The sequence below is a fragment of the Schistocerca serialis genome, chromosome 3 (assembly GCF_023864345.2).
Source record: "Schistocerca serialis cubense isolate TAMUIC-IGC-003099 chromosome 3, iqSchSeri2.2, whole genome shotgun sequence".
Lineage (NCBI taxonomy): Eukaryota > Metazoa > Arthropoda > Insecta > Orthoptera > Acrididae > Schistocerca > Schistocerca serialis.
The window spans coordinates 638,096,980-638,123,097 of NC_064640.1; the positions used below are offsets into that span (position 1 = coordinate 638,096,980).

General features: G+C 41.9%; 1 protein-coding gene across 3 annotated transcripts in view; it reads right to left on the reverse strand.

The window, feature by feature from the left end:
• Window positions 1-26,118, reverse strand: part of LOC126470520 (glycoprotein endo-alpha-1,2-mannosidase) — a 102,034-nt gene that overhangs the window by 30,186 nt on the left and 45,730 nt on the right. For all 3 annotated transcript variants that reach the window (XM_050098433.1, XM_050098432.1, XM_050098431.1), the window contains 2 exons: window positions 7,078-7,764; window positions 6,564-6,971 (listed from right to left, as the gene is read on the reverse strand). In XM_050098433.1, the coding sequence (XP_049954390.1) occupies window positions 6,564-6,971; window positions 7,078-7,708 (1,039 nt within the window). In that variant the 5' untranslated portion in view covers window positions 7,709-7,764. The remainder of the gene's footprint in view (window positions 1-6,563; window positions 6,972-7,077; window positions 7,765-26,118) is intronic.

Sequence of the window (26,118 nt, forward strand, 5' to 3'; positions counted from 1 at the left end):
TCTTATGACTTTCTGTCAAGTCTGTAGATAGAATTTTACTTTTGAATTCATTGAGCACTTCAGTCATGGCCCTCCTGATGCTAATTTTGGCTTTATTTAGTTTTTGTTTGCCTGTGAGGATTTGGCTACATTTAAATTTGCAGTAAACCTCTCTCTGCTTCGTTAGCACACTGGACTCGCATTCGGGAGGATGACGGTTCAATCCCGCGTCCGGCCATCCTGATTTAGGTTTTCCGTGATCTCCCTAAATCACTCCAGGCAAATGCCGGGATGGTTCCTTTGAAAGGGCACAGCCGACTTCCTTCCCCATCCTTCCCTAATCCGATGAGACCGATGACCTCACTGTTTGGTCTCTTCCCCCAAAACAACCCCCCAACCTCTCTCTGCTTTCATAGCACCTTTCTAACATGGTTGTCGAACCATGGCTTGTCTTTTCCATCCCTCATAACTTCATTTGGCACATACCTGTCTAAAGTGTATTGTACAATGCTTTTGAACTTTGCCCATTGATGCTCAACATTGTCAGTGCTGGAGTTGAAATTTTCAAGTTGACGTGTCAGATAACTTCAAATCTGTTTATAAATTTTCCTGTTTACAGCTGTATTCAGTGATGCTGTAATGGCCCTATGAACATGGATTCTATGCTGAATCAAAAAGCTCGGATCTGTTTGTGACCAGCTGGTCTAAGAAGTTACCTTCGGGAGTTGGTTCTTTCATTAACTATTCAAGGTAATTTCTCACACTAAGCCACTCACTCACTCATTCATTCCTACTTCCTTCTCTCTCTCTCTCTCTCTCTCTCTCTCTCTCTCTCTCTCCCATGCACCTTATTTGAAAGACCTCATTCTTCTCTTTCAAGCAAACATTTTACTTTTTATGAAAACTTAATATTTCAAAAGTTATTTTTATTCAAAATTTGTGTTTTTCAGAATTTTCCAGTCTTAAAATAAGGTTATTTCCAAAATCCATTGTTACAGTTTAGCAGCAGTGATTGTTTTTGTTTTTGAAAATGTACACAGCTACTAAAATAACATGTTGGTTTTATTACTATTCCAATTAAAAAACCTCACTTTTTAGAAAATTCTTGACAAACTTTGGGAATCCCCATGCTCATTAAAACTTCCCTTTTTGTAAGATTAGTAATTATTATTGTCAATTTCTAATTAAAACTTTTTTGAGCAAATTTACTTCACTGTCAATTGAATCTCTCTCACTTCCGCTTTTTCTATCTTTTATGTTGATATCTAAAGTGTAATAGTACAGTGTTTTACCAGTTTGTAATTTCTGTAGCATGTGCAGGCCTGTCTACAGATAGGCATTGTGCACAAAGCAGGAATCAGTCAGCATTTGGTAATCTTTGTCTAAGGTAACATGTTAGTCCACCAATACCCAGTAGTCAAAATTGGAAATTTATGTCAGTTTTTAGTTGGTATACAAAAGTCAATGAGTGCACAATCGATGTTCATTTTATAGACTCTTTCGTGCAGTTTTTTGTCAGTTCTGAAACAGTCTTCAATTGCTTTGAAGATGTATAGTTATTTTGTTGACTATTGCCACTTGAGAACTTTTTGGAGTTTCTTCTAATTGGTGTAGCTTACTGATTTGTGTTACGATATTGATGTCCATACATACGAGGGGCATTCAATAAGTAATGCAACACATTCTTTTTTCTGGAAGCAGGCTGATTTTATTCGGGATCCCAATACACCATATTGTTCCCACCTCTTTTGGTTACAAAACCTTATTTTTCAATATAATCTCCACTTAATGTGATGGCCTTATGCCACCTTACTGGGAGGGCCTGTATGCCCGCATGGTACCACTCTACTGGTCGACGTTAGAGCTAATGTCCTGCTGTATCAATAACCTTCCCATCATCCCCGTTCCCGGGGAGTGCATCCTTTTTTTGGGCTAAACAGATGGAACTCAGGAGGTGCAGGATTCAGGAGGAAGAGCAGTCCAATGAAGTTTCGTAAGCTCCTGTTGGGTGCGCAGACTTGTGTGATGCCTTTGCATTTTTGTTAGGCAGCGAAGAACCCAGCGGGTACACACCTTTTAGTACCCCAGCTGATGAATAAGTGTGTCAGTCCTATCAACAAAAACACATCTAGTTTCGCAGCTAGGTGTTTGATTGTGATCCACTGATCACCTCAAATGAGAGTGTCAGCACATTTCAACACCACTGAAGTCATAGCTGGCACATGGGAGATAGGAAAGGTTTGTGCGACCTAGTTGCGATGACAGACACCTCGCCCAACAGCTCACCCTGCTTGTGCTCACATCCAGGTCTCCGTGAACATTCTGCAATGTTCTGGCTTTCCACCAAAAGAAACTCAATGACAGCTCTCCACTTAGAATGTACCGCTGTTACAGATGCCATTCTGAAGGCTACATATAGTGCCTTCACCTATCCGAACTTCATGAAACTGTAGTGGTTGAAGCAGGAAGATTCCACAACATCCCACAACATATTCCACATTTTTCAACCAAAATTGGTCAAGAAAAAAAATGTGTTGCATTAATTATTGAATACCCCACATAAGATAGAGAAGATCATCAAAACTGAACTTAGTGTTAAAGAGAAGAAATTGAAAAGTAATCTCTATAGTGCGGTGCCCATTTATTCAACAACTGCTCACTATATCCAGTACTCATAGGAGGACAATTAAAGAAGACATTCCATGAGACGCATGAAGTAAGAACCAGGTAAGTAACATTCCGCACTAACAAGAACATGGTTGAGTAAGCCAGTCATTTAAATTTGTTCTAATTCGATGTATTAGAAGCTCAGGATTATTAATAGCTCTTAATCCTATGCATTCATTAGCCTGCAACATTTCTGTGAATATCATAATATTGAGTATGAGTGTAAACGATTTTTTAGTACACTGACAAAAAAAATGCAACACCAAGGAGGAGTTGTAAAACATAAACAAATGTTGGTAAGCATGTATCTACATCTAAAGATTATGTCTGTTCAAATTTTGTGCCAGTCGCATAAGAGTAGCACAAGTAGCATCTCTATGAGGCCGCAATTCATGTTTACTTTAAATGCACGCTGTACCATTCGTGAGCATTAGTTTCCTTTGAGATTGGATGTGGTGGTTGTTCTTAGTGAATAATGCCTTTAAGGCATCAAAGATTCCATTATCAATACCTCAATGGGTTTGAACCAGGTCATGTAACAGGGCTGCCAGAGGCTGGATGTTCTTTCTGTGATACTGCAGAAAGACTTGGCATGAATATAGCCACTGTACATGACTGCTGGCAGCAATGGTCACAAAAATGTACAACCGGAAGAAGACTGGGTTCCAGACGGCCCTGTGACACTACCAGCAGGGAAGACTATCATGTTCAGTCTATGGCCCTGGCATACCGTACTGCATCTGCAGCAGCTGGCACCACAGTGGCACAACGAACTGTTAAAAATTGGTTACATCAAGAACAGCTCCGAGCCAGGTGCCTGGTAGCATGCATTCCACTGACTCCAAACCACCACCATTTGTGACTTCAGTGGTGTCAAGCAAGAGTTCATTGGAGGGCAGGGTATTTTGTATTTTCTGATGAAAACTAGTTTTGCCTTGGTGCCAATGATGGCTGTGTGCTGGTTAGAAGTAGGCCAGTTGAGGGCCTGCAACCAACCTGTCTGCATGCTAGACATGCTGTACTTACACCTGGAGGTACGATCTGGGGTGCAATTTGGTATGGCAGCTGGAGCACTCTCATGGTTATCTCACACATTCTAGCTGGAGACCTGTATGTCAGTCTGGTGATTTGACCAGTTGTGCTGCCAATCATCAACAGCATTCTGGGGATTGCTTTCCAAGAGAATAACACTAGCCCAAGAGAATAACACTCGTCCACATACCACTGTTGTAATCCAACATGCTCTACAGAGTGTTGACATGTCACGTTGGCCCATTTGATCACCAGATCTGTCTTCAATCGAGCACATATGGGACGTCATTGGACGATAAGTCCAGCATTATCCACAAATAACATTAGCCATGAAACTCCATCCCTCAAATTGTAATCCAGCACCTTTACAACACAATGCATGCATATTTGCTTGCTTGCATTCAACATTTTGGTAGTTATATCAGTTATTAATGTATCAGCATTTCAAATTTGCAATGGCTTATATTGCGCTAACATTAACCTGTGACCTTGCAATGTTAATCATTTAAATATGTTGCCTAGACAAATGTATTCCCAAAATTCCATTACTGTACATTAATTATTTTATGGTGTTGCAAATTTTTCTGTCACTGTATGATGATGTACAGATGTAATATGTTGGTTGTGACTGAGAAGGAAAATTAGGATTTAATGTCCTATTCGTGATGAGGTCATTAGAGGAGCAGCACCAGCTCAGAATGGGAAAGGATGAGCAAGGAAGTCAGTCCTTTCCTTTTCATTTCCCCCATATGCCTTAAACAACTTGCGAAAACAACAGGAAACCCAAATCTTTATCGCTAGAAAGGGGTGTAAACTTTGTTCCTCATAAAGGTGTGATAACCACTGAGTCATCTCAATATTCCTGGGTTCCATTGAAATGCAGTATTATGAAACTAAGTCTGAATGAGAAGAATGGATGAAAGTTTGTGGATCACACACATATCTCAACTGAATCACAGAGTAATTATCATTGGAGGTCACTGATGTCTCTAATGTTTGAACTGACTTCATTTCCTCAACACTTTGTCTTTGGGTTATATTCTTTTTCTCCTTTAGAAGAAACAACATATATTTAGACCTGAACATACATACTTTATATTATTTCCCCTGCAATTTTTTTGGTATTTATAAACTGAATTACTATGCATGATTTATTCCTTTCGCAGTTTCCATAACCCACTCACTGTTTCCATAAAAGAGAGTACCTTTTTGATGGTCTGCAGAATATAATCAGGATTTTCAGAAGTTAAATTAAGCATTCCATCAATCGTCTGCTTTGGGACTTACCAGTCCCACTTGTCATTGATGCTGGCCACAGGTGCATCTCCACATGGTGTTGGGGCCACTCTCTCACATAAGTTAGATGATGGAATGGGAGAGATCTGTCACATTTATAACAAAGACACTTACTTCGACACATGAGGATTACTCTGAGATCAAAAAGAAAGTGGTGGTCATCATTTTTGGTGTCCATGAATTTCATATCTTTTGTATCGTCATAAGTTTCATCTTATCATCAGCCTGTCATTTTTTGGATCGAATATTAAATCATCAGAGTATAAGGTGGACTGCCTTCATCAATCAGCAATGTGCTTGGCAAATTCCCAATATTTAATTTAATATTGCACTTCCCCTCAGCATTCTAACATGGGTGACTTATCTTGTCTTCCAGCAGGTCAGGATCCTGAATTTTACTCCCAGGAAACAGTTTATTTTCATGTAGAAAGCCAACTGGAGCAACTGCTTGATTAACTCCCTGTAAATTTCTGGGATGGTGCTACAGCTTCACTTGTGACCGACTTCTTCAACTGGTCCTGCAATATGTCCAATTTGCTTGGCCTCCTAAGCTCTCTGGAGCAGATCCACCTGGTCTTCCTGTTTTTTTTTTTTTTTTTTTTTTTTTTCCCCTTCATCTGTAGCACCAAATTCAGGTCTGACAAGACATGGTGCTCCTTACAGAAGATGATGAACAGTGCCACGTGGTGGTACCATCCTCTCTACAATACTGGATGCTTCAGCTCATGCATCAGCCCCACTGTGAGAGTTCTAGGATGGAACAACTGGCATGCCACTATGACTACTGGCCTTGTATGGATGATGATGATGATGTATGAGTGGTGCGACAGTGTGTTGTTGGCCGGGCACACCAACCAGCGCGGACCCAATTGTTCTCGCTGTAGCCCACATCCCCATAGCTACAGGACTACATTAATACTGACTTTGTGGATCCTTACCTAAGGGTCCATGTGCTTAATTATTGTGGACACCTTATTCCACTTCCTGTATGTTTTCCACCTGCAGCTGACAACAGCAGCAGCCAAGGTGGAAGCCTTGGAGCAGATCTGTGTAATAGAATTTGGACACCACGTGCTGGTGGCCAATAATGGTCCCCAACTCACAGATGCAGATTTCAAAAGGTTTGCAGCTGCAATAGTATTAAACATCTTACCGTATCCCCTTTCTATCCAGTCTCCAATGGGCTGGCAGAACAGAAAAATCTCAGGATAATTTCTATTACATTTGATATTAATAGTTTGCCAAGAACTGTTTCTTCTTGGTTCAAGGACTAATTAACTGTTACATTATTGCTATGGAAGTTATTTATCTTCAATAAATGTTGTGATCCAAGTGAGTTTACAACAGACATGACTATCATTATGTCTCCTTTTTTGCTAACTGAAGCCCTATGGGTCCCTAAAACTAGCTCCACAGCCAAACATGACACAGTAATAATAATAATAAAAAAACACACACACACAACAACCATATTCAGTTTCTGTTCAGAAAAGCTTAATATTATTTACATGGTAACAATGTTCATACAAATAAATTCTTTACAGAAAATATTGTCTAAATATGTTTTACATAGCTGCTCAGAAACTCACCATCAAAGTGTGCCTTCTTTATTTCATATCTGTGTTGAACATCTACCAAGAGCCCAAGGAATATTCCATCCAGTTTTGTTCCACGAACACTAAGGTTTCCTTTATTGCTGAGAAGCTCTTTCCATGTTCCAGAAGGAGTTAGATAGGAATCATAAATGTAAAACACAGGCAGTTTCTTTCCTCTATGTTGTCTATGGTAGAAGGCTGGATGACTTGCATACTGAGTTGCAATGTATTGTAAATATTTTGCAAGATTGATAGGATTTCTGCCACTGTATGGTTCAATATGCAGTGCTATCTTGAGGTCATATTTATTAGCAATGTCCAGCAAAACTGAAACTAATGAATCTGATGAGGCACCCTCGGTATCAGACATTCCTGGTGGATACCATGAGATGACAAGTACACCTTGAAAATAAAAAGATTAAGATATGAGTAAATTATCCAACAACCAACAATAAGGCATAATGTAAAATAATAAGTTTCTCTAACTATATAGCATGCTAGTAAATACCAATGTTAGCATCTCTTAGAAGTCTCATGTGCACATCAATAATATTATTATCTCTTGAGCTGTAACATCCAAGTGCTGGGTAGAAGTTCGAGCTAATGTCTGTAGGAGGCTGATGACTGCCTGTAGGGTAAACTCTCTTATCTTCTCTTTTCCAGTTTGGTAGGTACCTGTGATTCCAGTGTTTCCACTCATGATCAACTACTAAATTTCCATACCACACATAATAAAATATATGTACATCATAGTTCAGTTTTGTACTCACAGTTCTGTTTTGCTCTGTGTTACTATTACTACGATATTTCTTCATTTTTTGTGATATATGTTGCATCTTTTGATAAAACCTTTTTGCTTTAGCAATTTTTTCATTGAGTATTTTCTCTGTGGTAAGGTGGTAAGACTTGCTTGACAGTAGCTTTTGTACATTTTCCTCTTTCAAAAGGTCAGTCTTGATAACAAATGGTTGTACAATAGTGGCTTGTCTTCTGTTTGGTAAATCTAGGTTCAAAATCATATTTCGCCATTTGTGACTTACAAAGCCCAATACAGCAACCAAACTGAACATAAATATTGTCAGAAAAACATGTCGCTTGACACGGATAATTAACAGACGAATGTGCATTACCATGTACATGTACAATGCATAGAAGCTTCAGACTACTTCAATGTAATGACATCACTAGGCCCATTCTGAAAAAGAAGACAGTACATAAAATTACTCACTTGATGGTTATTAGTACTGGTGCTGGTTTGTTATTGAAATCACTTAATACTGCAGTTACCAGTACATATACACATATTAGAAAACAATGTAGCCCATGTCTGTCTGAATTGGGGTATAGAGCAAAAATTAATTTGAAGTAAATCAATCAAGAACTTTTTGAGATTTTCGGTTTCACTGGGTGATTTTGAACATGTGACATCACCTGATGACGTACCTCACCACACGTCCAGCGGTGGAGCCTATCAGTCTATCACACCTGATGATCCCATGTCAAGTGTTAAGTGTAGCTCCGGGCATGACTCAGTGCATCTGGCAGGCAGTACTTTTTTTGCATTGCATTAGACAATTATCTGCACCGAGGTAGTATTCATTATTTTATTTATTGGTCTCATGCTCTCCACTGGTTAACTGCAAAGTACAGTACAACAAAAACCTACCACAATGCGTCACAAGCACATAAATATAAGCTTCCGAATTGCATTGCTGCCATTAAATGACCCACATGTTTTTTACTAAATAAAGCCTGTAAACACAGCAGCCTAGCAGAGCAATGTGGAACACTGCCCCCTACCAGCAAAGGTAAGATCGACAAGCCCTATTGCTATACATGTAGTGAAGTATGTCATGTGGTGACATCACATATCCAACATTTGATGTCCACTTTTGGGGTATTTCCTGACATTTGCAACCCCATGTGCATTATGTTTAATTATTTGTCTCAGTGTCATCTACAATGCTTCATGGATTTTTAACTGTTAAGAAAAATCACCTTGCATGCATAAAATCTACACAATTATATAATGACAAGTCATGTTTAACATTGCTACCAAAATTTTATGTGATACTCTACTAAATTTTTGGTCTAACTAAATATGCATATAAAGGGGAAAATTTGTTAGCAACAAATCCGCAAAGTTCTTGGCCCATTTACATCAAATATTCACATGATACTCAAATAAATGTTCACATGGACATAAGCTACATATATTTTTATACATAAGCTATATAAACAAATATGTAGCAATATATATAGAAGAAACATTGTTAGCAAATACCTCCGAAAATATTTTGACTGATTTACCTCAATTTTTTTACACAATCCTCTAATAAACGTTTGGTTGCACATAGGGAAACATTGTTAGCAAAACTGTCGAAAAGTTCAAATTTTTACAGGATACTCTATAAACATTTAGATGGACATAGGCTAAATATTTTTTAAACAATGACGTACAGGTTTCCTGTTAAAACTTTTCTTGCAGTAAGTTTTAATTGCAATAGTGGGGCACTTAAACCATTAGGAAAATTGTTTCTCCCTATATATTCTTTCTCCTTAATACAGTTTTAAACAAAACTTGTATTCACGACTATGTGCTGTTTTATTTTCTTCCTCACAGTCAGTTTTCACAACAAACAGGAAAGTTGTATTTATAGCTTATCAGATTATGACTAGAATACTACTTCGGAACCCGAAGTGTCCAAACCTTTGTAATCTTACCCATTTACAGATTAAAACTATGAGGGTTGGAACTTAAAAAGTGGCAACTATTTATTCACGACCGATACAAGAGAGTTACTTGTTTGCACCTGTTGCTGCCCTTCAAAGTAGTCATCAGCGTTGTGTACAACCCGTTGCCAGCAATGTGGAAGGCGTAATACACCATTAGCAGAGCCCTATTCTGTTGATGGTGCGAATGGAGCAGTCTACTGCCTGTCGAATCTCTGGAACAGTTCTGAAGCGAATGCCACGAAGTGGTTCCTTCATCTTCGGAATCAAATCAAAGTCACTAGGACTTAAGTCCAGGGAGTATGGTGGATGCTACAGTACTTCCCAGTCCTATCAACTGAACAGAGCAGCCACAGCTTGCGCTATATGCACCTGCGCATTGTTGTGCAAGATGATGGGTGGGTTGCGCAGAAAGTGTCGCTGCTTGTTTCGCAAAGCTGGTCGCAGGTGATGCTCCAAAAACGAACAGTAATACTGTGCATTGACTGTCTGCCGTGGAGGAATGCAATGTTTTAGAACAGGGCTTAACAACTGGCCGGTTTTGAGCGCGAGTACTCGCATCTGCTCAGGCACATGCTCGCGAGCAGGTGCAAGGTCGCGGAGTGGGGAGGGAGGGGAAATGCGCGCGCACGTTTGAATGGGGCCGCAGCGTGCCTATTGAATTCGCGCCGACTGTGTAACATTTAAAGTACTACGATCAGCTCTAACAGTCACTTCGCTGGTTAAGAATCATGTCAAGTCGCCGTTTTTTTTTTTTTTTTTTTTTTTTTTTTTTTTTTTTTTTTTTTTTTTGGGGGGGGCGCAAAACTGCCATGGTCATTAGCGCCCGGTCCGTGGCTTAGGAAACAGTAAAAAAACCGAAAAAAATGGAAACCAGCGGCAATGGGAACGAAAGTCATAAAATTGGAGAAACGAAAAGCAGAAGGAAGGCTTAAAAATCCACTACAGAAAGGGGTGGTTGTCCCCAAAAAAAGCTTCAAATGACTGACGTCATTTCACTGGCACTAATAAACTTGAGAACGCGATCGGCTGAGCGCGTGTCATCTGCTAAAATCGACGATATATCAGGCGATAGCTGTAGACGGGAGCGTAACGGATTAAAATAGGGGCACTCAATTAAAAGGTGTCTTAGGTGTCTTACCGTCCACAGCTGAGAGCAGTGGGGACAGAGTGGGGGAGGATCGCCGCTTAAAAGATGTCGATGGCTAAAAAGACAGTGCCCTATCCGGAGTCTAGTTAAAATTACCTCCTCCCGACGACGCGTTCGGGAGGAAGAGGTCCAAGCACAAGGAAGAGCTTTCACGTCCCGCAATTTATAATGGGGAAGTGTCGACCAATGTGCGTGCCATAAATGAAGAACACGACGACATAAAACGCTCCGTAGATCGGCGAAGGGAGTCGATTGAATAGCTGGCCGAAGAAGAGAGACTGCAGCCTTGGCTGCAATATCGGCCGCCTCATTTCCACAGATACCAACGTGTCCTGGGAGCCAGAGGAACGCCACCGAGACGCCCCCCAGGTGGAGCAAGCGCAGACAGTCCTGAATCCGGTGGACCAGAGGGTGCACAGGGTAAAGAGCTTTGAGACTAAGGAGAGAGCTGAGAGAATCTGAGCAGATAACGTACTGTATCCGCTGATGGCGGCGGATGTAGTGGACAGCCTGGAGAACAGCGTAAAGCTCCGCAGTATAAACTGAACACTGGTTGGGAAGCCGAAAGTGATTTGGGGTGTCGCCAACAATATAGGCACTCCCTACACCTAACGATGTTTTCGAGCCGTCGGTGTAAATAAATGTGGCTTCTGTCATTTGTGCACATAGAGCAGCAAATGCCCGACGATAAACAAGTGAAGGGGTACCTTCCTTGGGAAATCGACAAAGGTCACGGAGCAGGCAGAAAGTCGCCGTTGTGTAACCCCAACCATGCTTTCGCAGTTCAACCCCCATTGGGAGGAATTGTATCTGTTTACAGGAAAAGATGGTGTTGCAAAACGTTAGGTATGTCACAAAACGCTGAATTCTTTTAGGAAATTTAATTTGCAGCGACATTATATGTCGTACCACGCGAAAGACTACGGAAGTGGAAAATGTGATGGACCAGATCGTGCACAGGAAGTTATTAAACTTAAAAGGAAGCTATCCGAAGAAGATCTGGACGACGAAGAAAAATCAACTGAGGCAGCTCTCAGAGTGAGTTACAAAATTGCTTTGCTTTTAGCAAAATCCCTGCGCCCCTTCACTGACGGCGATTTAATAAAAGAATGTTTGGTAGTTGCAGCGGAACATTTGTGTCCATCTCAAGTTGAACAGTTTCGGACTGAGCCATTATCTAACATGACCATTATGCTCGCATACAGGACATGGCAGACGACGTCCAGAGCCAGCTTGCAAATTTCTGTAAAGATTTTATGGCGTATTCTCTAGCTCTGGACGAAAGTGTTGATATCACTGGAACAGCTCAGCTTCCCATATTTATAGGTGTTAATAGAGATCTTCAGGTGAGGGAGGAGCTCCTCGATGTAGTAGCCATGAAGAACACTACAACCGGAAATGATATTTTAAGTTGTGTTGAATAAAGTGTTGAAAATATAGGATTGTCGTGGAATTCTTTAGTTTCTGTGTCTACAGACGGTACACCAGTGATGACAGGGAAAAAATCAGGTTTCGTTGCGCTGTTGAAGGAGAAAATGCAAAAACTGACCGTGCCGAATGAAATAAGGGGCGTTCACTGTGTGATCCACCAGGAAAACTTATGTGCAAAGAGTATCACTCTAAAAAATGTGATGAGTGTTGTTGTTTGTACAACCAATTATATAAGGAAGCATGGGCTACAACACAGGCAAATTACACTCCTGGAAATGGAAAAAAGAACACACTGACACCGGTGTGTCAGACCCACCATACTTGCTCCGGACACTGCGAGAGGGCTGTACAAGCAATGATCACACGCACGGCACAGCAGACACACCAGGAACCGCGGTGTTGGCCGTCGAATGGCGCTAGCTGCGCAGCATTTGCGCACCGCCGCCGTCAGTGTCAGCCAGTTTGCCGTGGCATACGGAGCTCCATCGCAGTCTTTAACACTGGTAGCATGCCGCGACAGCGTGGACGTGAACCGTATGTGCAGTTGACGGACTTTGAGCGAGGGCGTATACTGGGCATGCGGGAGGCCGGGTGGACGTACCGCCGAATTGCTCAACACGTGGGGCGTGAGGTCTCCACAGTACATCGATGTTGTCGCCAGTGGTCGGCGGAAGGTGCACGTGCCCGTCGACCTGGGACCAGACCGCAGCGACACACGGATGCACGCCAAGACCGTAGGATCCTACGCAGTGCTGTAGGGGACCGCACCGCCACTTCCCAGCAAATTAGGGACACTGTTGCTCCTGGGGTATCGGCGAGGACCATTCGCAACCGTCTCCATGAAGCTGGGCTACGGTCCCGCACACCGTTAGGCCGTCTTCCGCTCACGCCCCAACATCGTGCAGCCCGCCTCCAGTGGTGTCGCGACAGGCGTGAATGGAGGGACAAATGGAGACGTGTCGTCTTCAGCGATGAGAGTCGCTTCTGCCTTGGTGCCAATGATGGTCGTATGCGTGTTTGGCGCCGTGCAGGTGAGCGCCACAATCAGGACTGCATACGACCGAGGCACACAGGGCCAACACCCGGCATCATGGTGTGGGGAGCGATCTCCTACACTGGCCGTACACCACTGGTGATCGTCGAGGGGACACTGAATAGTGCACGGTACATCCAAACCGTCATCGAACCCATCGTTCTACCATTCCTAGACCGGCAAGGGAACTTGCTGTTCCAACAGGACAATGCACGTCCGCATGTATCCCGTGCCACCCAACGTGCTCTAGAAGGTGTAAGTCAACTACCCTGGCCAGCAAGATCTCCGGATCTGTCCCCCATTGAGCATGTTTGGGACTGGATGAAGCGTCGTCTCACGCAGTCTGCACGTCCAGCACGAACGCTGGTCCAACTGAGGCGCCAGGTGGAAATGGCATGGCAAGCCGTTCCACAGGACTACATCCAGCATCTCTACGATCGTCTCCATGGGAGAATAGCAGCCTGCATTGCTGCGAAAGATGGATATACACTGTACTAGTGCCGACATTGTGCATGCTCTGTTGCCTGTGTCTATGTGCCTGTGGTTCTGTCAGTGTGATCATGTGATGTATCTGACCCCAGGAATGTGTCAATAAAGTTTCCCCTTCCTGGGACAATGAATTCACGGTGTTCTTATTTCAATTTCCAGGAGTGTATATGCTTTCTTGAGGATGTAGAAAGCCAGTATGGTAGCCTGCCTTATTACAGTGAGGTCCGCTGGCTTAGTCGTGGCGAATTATTAAATCGATTTTTTTTGCCTGTTAGATGAGATAAATATGTTCATGGAAATAAATAACATGAGTGTTCCTGAATTGAAAGAGCCTTCATGGAAAGGTGATCTCGCGTTCTTAGCAGATTTAACTAGCCATCTGAATGCTTTGAACATTTCACTACAAGGTAAAGATCTGCTAATTACTCATTTCATAGATCGAATACGAGCTTTTAAAATGAAATTGACACTTTGGGTGAGTCAGCTGGAAACAGGAAATCTAGCTCATTTTCCTAAATTATTATCCATGCAAGATGTTCACAAAGACTGTGAACGTTATAAACATAGTTTAGTTGCCCTTAAGGAAGAATTTGATCAACGCTTTCAAGATCTGACAGCACTAGATAGTGATTTTGAACTGTTCTCCTCTCCATATTCGGCGAATATTGAAGAGATTCGTCCTGAGCTGCAACTAGAAATTATTGACCTGCAGTGTGACGGAGAATACAGAGACAAATTTCAGAACAAGAAAAACATTTTGGAATTCTACAGACACTTCCCTCAGGATAGATTTCCTCGTTTGCACAAACTGGCGGCTACAATAATATCAATGTTCGGTTCCACGTATGTTTGTGAACAACTGTTCTCTGCAATGATATGTAACAAGACGCGCCTGAGAAACGCATTGACTGATCGAAATTTAAACTGCACTAGACTTGGCCACTGTTTCTATGTTTCGATACAGTGTATCGATACGTGGAACTGTTTCAGTGTTTCGGAACGGCTGTAGTTCACTGTTTCGAAAAAGTGGTGTTTAATTCCGCCCCTGTCTCGGATAACCGGACCAGATTCGATCTCGAGCCAGACACAGAAACTGTATCGTTGTTTCAAAATAAGGCTGTTTCAGTCCACCGGTGCTTGGAACGGACTAATTGTATCGAAACAGTGATGTTTCACTCCGCTCTGTGTCGGACGAGATTCGGGCTCAGCACAGGTACTGAAACACAATATACCACTTCGTGAAACACTTTCAAGAGTGTCGAAATCATTTTGACAAGCAATAGCATGAAGCTTAAGATATCCGAAAATAAAGCTTCGTTTATAGCTGACTGTCCTATCCCGAAATGGTGTAACATCTGCTTTATAAACACTAACCAAACAATTAAACAACGCATACTATTCACATTCAAAGTAATAAATATGTGAAAATCATTCAGTTAAATTACACTTTATTTATAACATACGCTTCTCTGTTCACGTGCAGTAATCATATTAAGAAACGCAAGTAAGCCTACACCATTGTGAATAAAAAAAAAAGGCGTAGAGTGACAGTTATTAGACATATATACAAATTTGATGTCGGTATAATTGCAAGCAATCTGTTTGACATATCACTGATAGTGTAATGGTGAACGGGAAGGGCTGGGAAGCATGGTGAATTTATAGTAACGGTTCGAAACACCTTGAAAGACAATTTTTTTTTCTGTTATATTTTGTTATTTATTCGAATTATTTGGCATTATTTGTAAGGCTATAGTCACTGTGCCTATTATCCACAATGATTCCCTTTGTGTGCATGGAAGTTAGCAGGATGGGTATATTACCCATACTGACGGAATGTGGGAATCCCAGTACCATATCCGTTGTTTCTGCAGTTTGCTCCCACCTCCAGTTCCGTTCGTGGTGGTTCTTCTGTCTTCAGCTATGGCTGTCCTCAGCCAATTGAAAAGTATGAAAGTCACACGACACGAAAGCAGCGCATTTGCTGCATGAAATACGAAACTGCCAAGACGCCTAAGTGATAGTTTCATACTTTCTGCGATATGATTAGCGCTCTCGCACCTCATTCGTGTTTATATGGACATACTTATACAGTAGACATTCAAGATGATAAAATGTGTAGGTTTATTAAATTACAAAACACAAACTGTTTCACTGTTTCGAAACAGCGTATCGAAACATTACATTGTACTGTTTCATTTGTTTCGAAACAGTTACGTGTTTCAGTTTGCCCATCTCTAAACTGCACGCTGCGCCTACAATGCACAAGAACAATTACTCCGAACATAGATGCAATTGTAAAGGGCAAAAAGTACAAGACAACTGAGAATCCCACACTTCAGTGACACCTTTTATTGTGTAACAATTCACAAATTAATACGAATGTAGAGGCATACACTAAGCTAATAAAATTATGTGGCACGTGTACATTCTCCTTTATTTGTTTCATTTGTCGCAGTAATAATTCGTGAGTGATATCCCTGCAGGTGGACGCGGATTTACATTGACTGGCGGCAGCTGTTGTGTGCCCCACGTGACTCTCCCCACTCTCCGCTCGCGCTGCTCCGTGCTCGCGCCTTGCTGCTCACAGCTTGCTCCGCGAGCACGTATGTTGTGAAGCCCTGTTTCAGAATAACACCATCACAGTTGTACATGACAACTTTCACCATACTGGGGCTCCGACACACTTTCAACTTTCATGGAGACCCATAATGCTTTGTGAAAGGAGCAGCTACACTTTCTGCGCAACCCACCTATCATTTTGCACAACAATGTGCGGGCTCATACAGCACAAGCTATGGCTTCTCTGTTTGGTCGATGGGACTGGGAAGTACTGTACCATCCACCATACTCCCCGTACTTAAGTCCTTGTGACTCTCTTTTGATTCTGAAGATGAAGGAACCACTTTGTGGCATTTACTTCAAAACTGTTCCAGAGATTCGACAGGCAGTAGTGCACTCCATTTGCACCATCAACAGAACAGGCTCTGCTAACGGTATACTATGCCTTCCACATCACTGGCAACGGTTTCTACACAACGCTGGTGACTACTTTGAAGGACAGTAACAGGTGCAAACACGAAACTCTTTTGTATCGGTTGTGAATAAATAGTTGCCACTATTTAAGTTTCAAGCCTCGTATATGAAATAGTGTCAGTGATGGTACAGTCAATTGAGGTAACTTTGCACCACGTTTTTCCATTTTTTGAAAGTACTGGAAACAAAATAAATTACACATTGCAACAGACATTGTAACATCTTACATCTATAGTTTCCGAGTGGTTGGAAAACTGAAAACGTATACTAGATATGCCCTATTAGAGTAAAATTTCAATTTTAATACTGGTACAAAGTTACACAGTTATTTGCGGTAACTTTAGACTATTCTTACAAAACAAAGAAGTTTTGCTATACCTAATGCTCTGGGTAAATTTAGATGATGCCATTAAAAAAATCAGATGTTAATCAGAAGGAAAAACAAACACTGTTTATACAGTACCCCAGGTTTCCTTTGAAATGTCAAGATATTTGTATCGACCTTGCATTGTTCACTCTACATCACTGTCACTGGAAGCTCTCTTCACATCCAACACAATTAAAGGATAATCACAAGCCTAAGAGATTATAGAAAGTTGTAAAGACAACTGAAATACTAACTAGAAATCACTTTCAGTACAAGTCAATGCAAGTAGTTGGAGCAGCAGCCATTGAAACAAAAGTAGTAAGTGGTACAAAGATAACCTAACTACTAAAAAGTTAAAAGTTACCTTATGTGACTGTACTATCCTCACAGACCCAGCAGCAGGTATACTAAATATACGATGATCCCAGCCCATGTATCAATTTATTTTAATTTAATTCAATATTCAGTCAAGATTTGTTGGCAGTAACAATAAACAAGGCTACAGATCAGAGAGAGTGTGAAGAGGGTATGGATGAAAACAAGAGAGGAAATGGACATATGGATACAGAGAGGGGAAGGAGGACATGGACACAGAAAGGTGGGAGGAGAAGGTGGAGAGAGATAGGGAATTAGCAGATGGACAGAGAGAGGGGAGAGGAGTTGATGGGCAGAGAGAGGTGGAGGAAGAGCAGATGACCAAAGAGGGGGGGGGGGGGGGGGAGGAAGAGGAGATTCACAGAAAGAGGGGGGAGGAAGAGATTAGGATGTGTATCCAAGTCCTATACATATTTAGCAACTGCGAAGTATTGCCAAGTTCAGTAGTGAAGTATAATTGTCATTTTTGAGGTATATTTCTTACACTCTTGTACTGTCCATACAGTGTAAAAACATCAAAAGTTTATTTGGTTAAAGGCTCTGCTTACACATAAATATAGCTATGCTGCTTGTTTACAAGAGGTGCAATAGGTTTGAAAACAAACAAATAACAGTAGCAGCTCTGATAGACTTAAGTTCTGCATTTGACACCATCAACCTTAGAATACTCAAGAAAAACTCTGCAACATATTTGAGGACCATCACCTAACAAAAGGTATTGAATCTCTATTACAAAACAAACAGTTTTGTGTAACACTGAAGGGTAGGAAAAGTCAATGGCCTCAACTAAAAAATGGTCTTACCCAGCACAGTGTTCTGGCCATCTTTTCATTTAATCTATACACAAATGATCAGTCAACAATAGGCCATACTACCCCCTTCTTGTATGCCACTGATCTGGCTATTACTGCGCAAGGAAAGAGCTTTGAGGAAGTAGAAAAGAATCTGGAAAACTCGTTACACATCATGACTGAATATTAGAAGAGAACTGCCCCAAGCCAAACCCCAAGTTGGCGATTTCCACCTCAACTCAAAACATGCAAACACAACACTGAATGTCACATGGAATGACAGCAACTTGGATCACACAGACTAACCAACATAGCAGAGTGTCGTGTTGGACACATCACTGACATACAAATATCATTGCAAAAACACCTGCCAAAAAGTTGCTGCCAGGAACAACATTTTGAGGAAACTAGCAAACAGTAAATAGGAAGCCAGACCAACTGTATTAAGGATAACTACCCAAGCACTTTGCTTTTCCATGGTGGAATATGCATTCCCCATATGGTCCAGAAATACACAGGCTCAAAAAGTCAATACAAGCCTAAATGAGACACCTAGGATAAAAACAGGATACATGAAACTCATGCCACTTGGGAAGCTATATAAAGCAGACTGATTCTCAGATCCCGAATCATGAAGAATTGCATATGAGCATACAGAAATAGTGAGCACCACTCCCAACATTGTTCTTCATGTGGAAATAGCAGACTTAAATCCAACAAGAGTTCCTTAGTATTGAGCTAAATGAGCCCTCAAAACCTCCCTCACAATAGATGCTCAGTGGCAATACATCATGCTAGAAGATTTGGAGAAAACTGAATTGCAGCAAAGATCCAGTCATAACTAAAATAATTAAATGTGGCCTTAAAGATGAAGCAGACAACAAATGTGACTGTGGTGAAGTTCAGGACATGAAACACTTTGACTATGTCCCAGCTGCCCCACAAGATGTACCCTTGACAGCTTATGGCTTGGCAATAAAGCTCAATACTGGGCTAAAAAATCTTCAAAAGAAATCTTCCAGATGTGAGAAGGTAAAGTACTACAGTAAAACATTTTCTGGAGAGCAGTTCCTCTAGAGCAGCAGTATAGATCACTTACACAAGCAGGTAAAGCAGCTGACTCTCTCTCTGGCTAAGGACTGTAATTTGAACCACATTAAAACACACAATCAACTTGTAACAGGCAGTACCATATATACCAGCTCAGTAGCTTATCTGTAAGAGGATGGGTGAAGACTCGCCAAACTCAGACCATATGCGTACGGCTCATGCTCTGCCCCCAAACACTTGTTGAATCATTGCAAGGGTCTCCATAGCACTTTTGTCGAGATTCACACAGAATTTGATACACATGTGCTGTTCTGTTCGCGGATCCATCGTAAAATCACCATACACCAAACACTGAGTATTACGGAAATCACTGTGGACACACAACATGTCCTCCCAGCTGAATGCCACTCCACACACTGACTCATCAGATATGCACCTCTTGCCACCTAACGGTGCTAAGAGCTACTACTCCCACTTGCCAGATGGGAGCACCAGTCCCAAAAATGTTGGATTCCACCTTGTATACCAACTCCACAAGGCGTAATTATCACCATTTCGTTATAACAACTTAACAGGTTAAAACTTCCTACTGTAATACGTGTTGCTGTTACTTTTGTTTTCTTTTAACCAACTGTGCAATGACTTTTGCACCACCTGGTATATTAATTCCCTCACGAAGTTTGTTGTAAATAATCTGCTGCAATTCTAAAAGAAGAATTATGTACATAATTGCAATACCAGGAGGAAAAATTATATTTATTACTCCACATAAGGTTGTTTTTATCACAAAAAGAGGTGCACAGTGGCACAAATAAAATTTTTGATACCTTACACAGTTATATACAATGCCTGGCAGACAGCAAGGCTGAATTTGAAAACAAACTGAAAAAGTTTCTCCTTGACAATTCCTTCTTTCCTGCAGAAGAATTTCTATTATTGTAATGTGTAAAAGGCAGTGGAATTCACATAGGAATATTTAATGATGATGATGATGATGATGATGATGATGATTATAGTAGTTGTTGTTGTTGTTATTTTATTCATGGCTGTAATTATCAGCAACTATAGTGTATATTTTTCAGAATAAAATGCAGTCATCAGTTGCAGATGTATACAGACAAGGTCTAAAGATTTATAACATACCTAATTACACTCCTGGAAATGGAAAAAAGAACACATTGACACCGGTGTGTCAGACCCACCATACTTGCTCCGGACACTGCGAGAGGGCTGTACAAGCAATGATCACACGCACGGCACAGCGGACACACCAGGAACCGCGGTGTTGGCCGTCGAATGGCGCTAGCTGCGCAGCATTTGTGCACCGCCGCCGTCAGTGTCAGCCAGTTTGCCGTGGCATACGGAGCTCCATCGCAGTCTGTAACACTGGTAGCATGCCGCGACAGCGTGGACGTGAACCGTATGTGCAGTTGAGGGACTTTGAGCGAGGGCGTATAGTGGGCATGCGGGAGGCCGGGTGGACGTACCGCCGAATTGCTCAACACGTGGGGCGTGAGGTCTCCACAGTACATCGATGTTGTCGCCAGTGGTCGGCGGAAGGTGCACGTGCCCGTCGACCTGGGACCGGACCGCAGCGACGCACGGATGCACGCGATCCTACGCAGTGCCGTAGGGGACCGCACCGCCACTTCCCAGCAAATTAGGGACACTGTTGCTCCTGTGGTATCGGCGAGGACCATTCGCAACCGTCTCCATGAAGCTGGGCTACGGTCCCGCACACCGTTAGGCCGTCTTCCGCTCACACCCCAACATCGTGCAGCCCGCCTCCAGTGGTGTCGCGACAGGCGTGAATGGAGGGACGAATGGAGACGTGTCGTCTTCAGCGATGAGAGTCGCTTCTGCCTTGGTGCCAATGATGGCCGTATGCGTGTTTGGCGCCGTGCAGGTGAGCGCCACAATCAGGACTGCATACGACCGAGGCACACAGGGCCAACACCCGGCATCATGGTGTGGGGAGCGATCTCCTACACTGGCCGTACACCACTGGTGATCGTCGAGGGGACACTGAATAGTGCACGGTACATCCAAACCGTCATCGAACCCATCGTTCTACCATTCCTAGACCGGCAAGGGAACTTGCTGTTCCAACAGGACAATGCACGTCCGCATGTATCCCGTGCCACCCAACGTGCTCTAGAAGGTGTAAGTCAACTACCCTGGCCAGCGAGATCTCCGGGTCTGTCCCCCATTGAGCATGTTTGGGACTGGATGAAGCGTCGTCTCACGCGGTCTGCACGTCCAGCACGAACGCTGGTCCAACTGAGGCGCCAGGTGGAAATGGCATGGCAAGCCGTTCCACAGGACTACATCCAGCATCTCTACGATCGTCTCCATGGGAGAATAGCAGCCTGCATTGCTGCGAAAGGTGGATATACACTGTACTAGTGCCGACATTGTGCATGCTCTGTTGCCTGTGTCTATGTGCCTGTGGTTCTGTCAGTGTGATCATGTGATGTATCTGACCCCAGGAATGTGTCAATAAAGTTTCCCCTTCCTGGGACAATGAATTCACGGTGTTCTTATTTCAATTTCCAGGAGTGTATATAGGCTTCTGAAGCTGACAAATTTGTGTGTCAAGACCGGTAAGGCATAATAAAAATATATTTGCAACTGATGACTGAATTCTATTCTGAAAAACAACAATAATAACAATAATTATAATAAAAAAGTCTTATAAATGTTCAGCTTGTAGCCATATTTACTAATTAATCTACGATGTGAATGGAAAATGACTCATTCTACATTGTTACAATTTGTTGTGCGAATGATCCATGGAACATGAAAATAACTAAAGACAAATATTTAACACACAAATTCATTTGTAAACAGACATTTTAAGCTGTTTTTACATGGGGGTTTGATTCTTTCTAAAATCAGAGGTTTGCTGGTAAATACTAAATAACAAATAATGGCAGGTGATCAGATTTAAACGAGCAACCCACTGCATGCGAGCCAGTGAGGCTAATCACTACACTAAACTGTGTGCACAATAGGTCATGGCAGTATTAATGTATTATATGCATCCATAAAATAGCCAAACCATTGAAAACACACAGACTCATTCAACGTCTGAGCAACTTCCCAAAATTCACTTATTCAACGATAAAATATGGGGGGGGGGGCGATTGGGGGGAGGGAGGAGGAGGGAGGGAGAGAGAGAGGGAGAGAGAGAGAGAGAGAGAGAGAGAGAGAGAGAGAGGGGGGGGGGGCGGGGGGGTCCAAATACTGACTAGTCAGCATATGTGTTCACACTAGTCAGTAGTGGACACATGCCTGTGCTATTCCACGTTATTGTAATTGATGAAGTGAAATGAGGACAGTTGCAAGAAATTGAATGGTGCACAGTGTGCTTTCAGGGTTGTCTATTGTACAGAATTGCTTTGTGTAATGCATTAACCCTACATATACATCTACATCCATACTCCGCAAGCCATCTGACGGTGTGTGGCGGAGGGTACCTTGAGTACCTCTATCGTTTCTCCCTTCTATTCCAGTCTCATATTGTTCGCGGAAAGAAAGTTTGTCGCTATGCCTCTGCGTGGGCTCTAATCTCTCTGACTTTATCCTCATGGTCTCTTCGCAAGATATACGTAGGAGGGAGCAATATACAGCTTGACTCCTCGGTGAAGGTATGTTCTCGAAACTTCAACAAAAGCCCATACCGAGCTACTGAGCATCTCTCCTGCAGAGTCTTCCAATGGAGTTTATCTATCATCTCCGTAACGCTTTCGTGATTACTAAATGATCCTGTAACGAAGCGCGCTGCTCTCTGTTGGATCTTCTCTATCTCTTCTATCAACCCTATCTGGTACGGATCCCACACTGGTGAGAAATATTCAAGCAGTGGGCGAACAAGTGTACTGTAACCTACTTCCTTTGTTTTCGGATTGCATTTCCTTAGGATTCTTCCAATGAATCTCAGTCTGGCGTCTGCTTTAACAACAATCAACTTTATATGATCATTCCATTTTAAATCACTCCTAATGCCTACTCCCAGATAATTTATGGAATTAACTGCTTCCAGTTGCTGACCTGCTATAGTGAAGTTAATGATAAGGGATCTTTCTTTCTATGTATTCACAGCACATTTCACTTGTCTACATTGAGATTCAATTGCCATTCCCTGCACCATGCGTCAATTCACTGCAGATCCTCCTACATTTCAGTACAATTTTCCATTGTTACAACCTCTCGATATACCACAGCATCATCCGCAAAAAGCCTCAGTGAACTTCTGATGTTATCCACAAGGTCATTTATGTATATTGTGAATAGCAATAGCAATAGCAACCAGTGTGGGATCCGTACCACTCCCCTGCGGCACACCTGAAATCACTCTTACTTTGGAAGATTTCTCTCCATTGAGAATGACATGCTGCGTTCTGTTATCTAGTAACTCCCCACTCCAATCACACAATTGGTCTGATAGTCCATGTGCTCTTACTCTGTTCATTAAACGACTGTGGGGAACTGTATCGAAGAAGTCAAGAAACATGGCATCTACCTGGGAACCCGTGTCTATGGCCCTCTGAGTCTCATGGACGAATAGCGCAAGCTGGGTTTCACACGATCGTCTTTTTCGAAACCCATGCTGATTCCTACAGAGTAGATTTCTAGTCTCCAGAAAAGTCATTATACTCAGACATAATACTTGTTCCAAAATTCTACAACTGATCGACGTTAGATGTATAGGTCTATAGTTCTGCACATCTGTTCGACATCCCTTCTTGAAAAAGGGGATGCTCTGTGCCATTTTCCAAGCCTTTGGAACGCCACGCTCTTCTAGAGACCTACGGTACACTGCTGCAAGAAGGGGGCAAGTTCCTTCACGTACTCTGTGTAAAATCGAACTGGTATCCCATCAGGTCCAGTGGCCTTTCCTCTTTTGAGTGATTTGAATTTTTTCTCTATCCCTCTGTCGTCTATTTCGATATCTACCATTTTGTCATCTGTGCGAGAATCTAGACAAGGAACTACACTGCAGTCTTCCTCTGTAAAACAGCTTTGGAAAAAGACATTTACTATTTCGGCCTTTAGTCTGTCATCATCTGTTTCAGTACCAATTTGGTAACAGAGTGTCTGGACATTTTGTTTTGACCCACCTACCACTTTGACATAAGACCAAAATTTCTTGGGATTTTCTGCCAAGTCAGTACATACAACTTTACTTTCGAATTCATTAAACGCCTCTCGCATAGCCCTCCTCACACTACATTTCACTTCACGTAATTTTTGTTTGTCTGCAAGGCTTTGGCTATATTTATGTTTGCTGTGAAGTTCCTTTTGCTTCTGCAGCAGTTTTCTAACTCTGTTGTTGTACCACGGTGGCTCTTTTCCATCTCTTACAATCTTGCTTGGCACATACTCATCTAATGCATATTGTACAATGGTTTTGAACTTTGTCCACTGATCCTCAACACTATCTGTACTTGAGACAAAACTTTTGTGTTGAGCCATCAAATACTCTGAAATCTGCTTTTTGTCACTTTTGCTAAACAGAAAAATCCTCCTACCTTTTTTAATATTTCTATTTATGGCTGAAATCATCGATGCAGCAACCGCTTTATGATCACTGTTCCCTGTTCTGCGTTAACTGTTTCAAATATTTTGGGTCTGTTTGTCACCAGAAAGTCTAATATGTTATCGCCACAAGTTGGTTCTCTGTTTAACTGCTCAAGGTAGTTTTCAGATAGTGCAGTGTTTAACTTGAAAACAACCTCAAGATAAAAATTAGCCAACTGCACATACAAATAAAAAAATAGTGGGGAAAATATCTGATGTTCCTTATAGAAGCATTTCCAGTGTAAATGTTGTCTGATAAGCTTCTTCACTGTCTGGGAGTGCCAGAACATGAACTGGAAGCACTATCCCCTGCTCTCTCCCCTCCTCCCCCCCCCCCCCTCCCATCCTGCACTCACTCCCTCTTGCATGCATAACATAACCTTTCATATAATTCTGAGTAACAACACAGTTCCTCTTAAAGGGCCTGTTTGAAGTCTGATGATTGTTGCTAACAGTATTAATTATGTAACTGATCATTTGATACAGTCTACAGATCACTCACCATCAGTTATGCATTCCTCAATGCTATAGGTAGTATTAGATATTAGGATAATTTTCAATTATTTCTTAAATGTGAATGTAATTATTTTACATTTTTCATTTTTGTATGCAGTGTGTGTATAGTAATATTCCCATTACAGTATTCAATGTTTGTATAACACTTCTCATTACCATTGTTTTCAGCATAGCAGCTACTTTACAATTGTAGCGATAATTCAGAGGCTCCATTAATGAGTAGAAATTATGGATTTCAAGTACCAGTCATGTTTTTTTATCCATATATGTGTTAGATAGTTGGCCTGAAAGGCACTTTTCAAGATATCCAAAAGTGACATTTATCAAAACATTAAGCATATGAAAATGTATTCGCTTCAGTCATGGAGAGTAGAATCTGTGTGTTTGTCCTAGTTTTCCAAGTCTGTTGTGCAGCCAAGGCATGATGAAAAATTCACTGAGGCCTATAAGTATAAAAACTCTGGATGCTTTTCACCACAAGCAGACTACACTGAGATATCATGCCTAGCCTGTGGGCTGAGTTTGGCGAGTCTTCACCCATCCTCTTACAGATAAGCTACTGAGCTGGTATATATGGTACTGCCTGTTACAAGTTGATTGTGTGTTTTAATGTGGTTCAAATTACAGTCCTTAGCCAGAGAGAGAGTCAGCTGCTTTACCTGCTTGTGTAAGTGATCTATACTGCTGCTCTAGAGGAACTGCTCTCCAGAAAATGTTTTACTGTAGTACTTTACCTTCTCACATCTGGAAGATTTCTTTTGAAGATTTTTTAGCCCAGTATTGAGATTTATTGCCAAGCCATAAGCTGTCAAGGGTACATCTTGTGGGGCAGCTGGGACATAGTCAAAGTGTTTCATGTCCTGAACTTCACCACAGTCACATTTGTTGTCTGCTTCATCTTTAAGGCCACATTTAATTATTTTAGTTATGACTGGATCTTTGCTGCAATTCAGTTTTCTCCAAATCTTCTAGCATGATGTATTGCCACTGAGCAT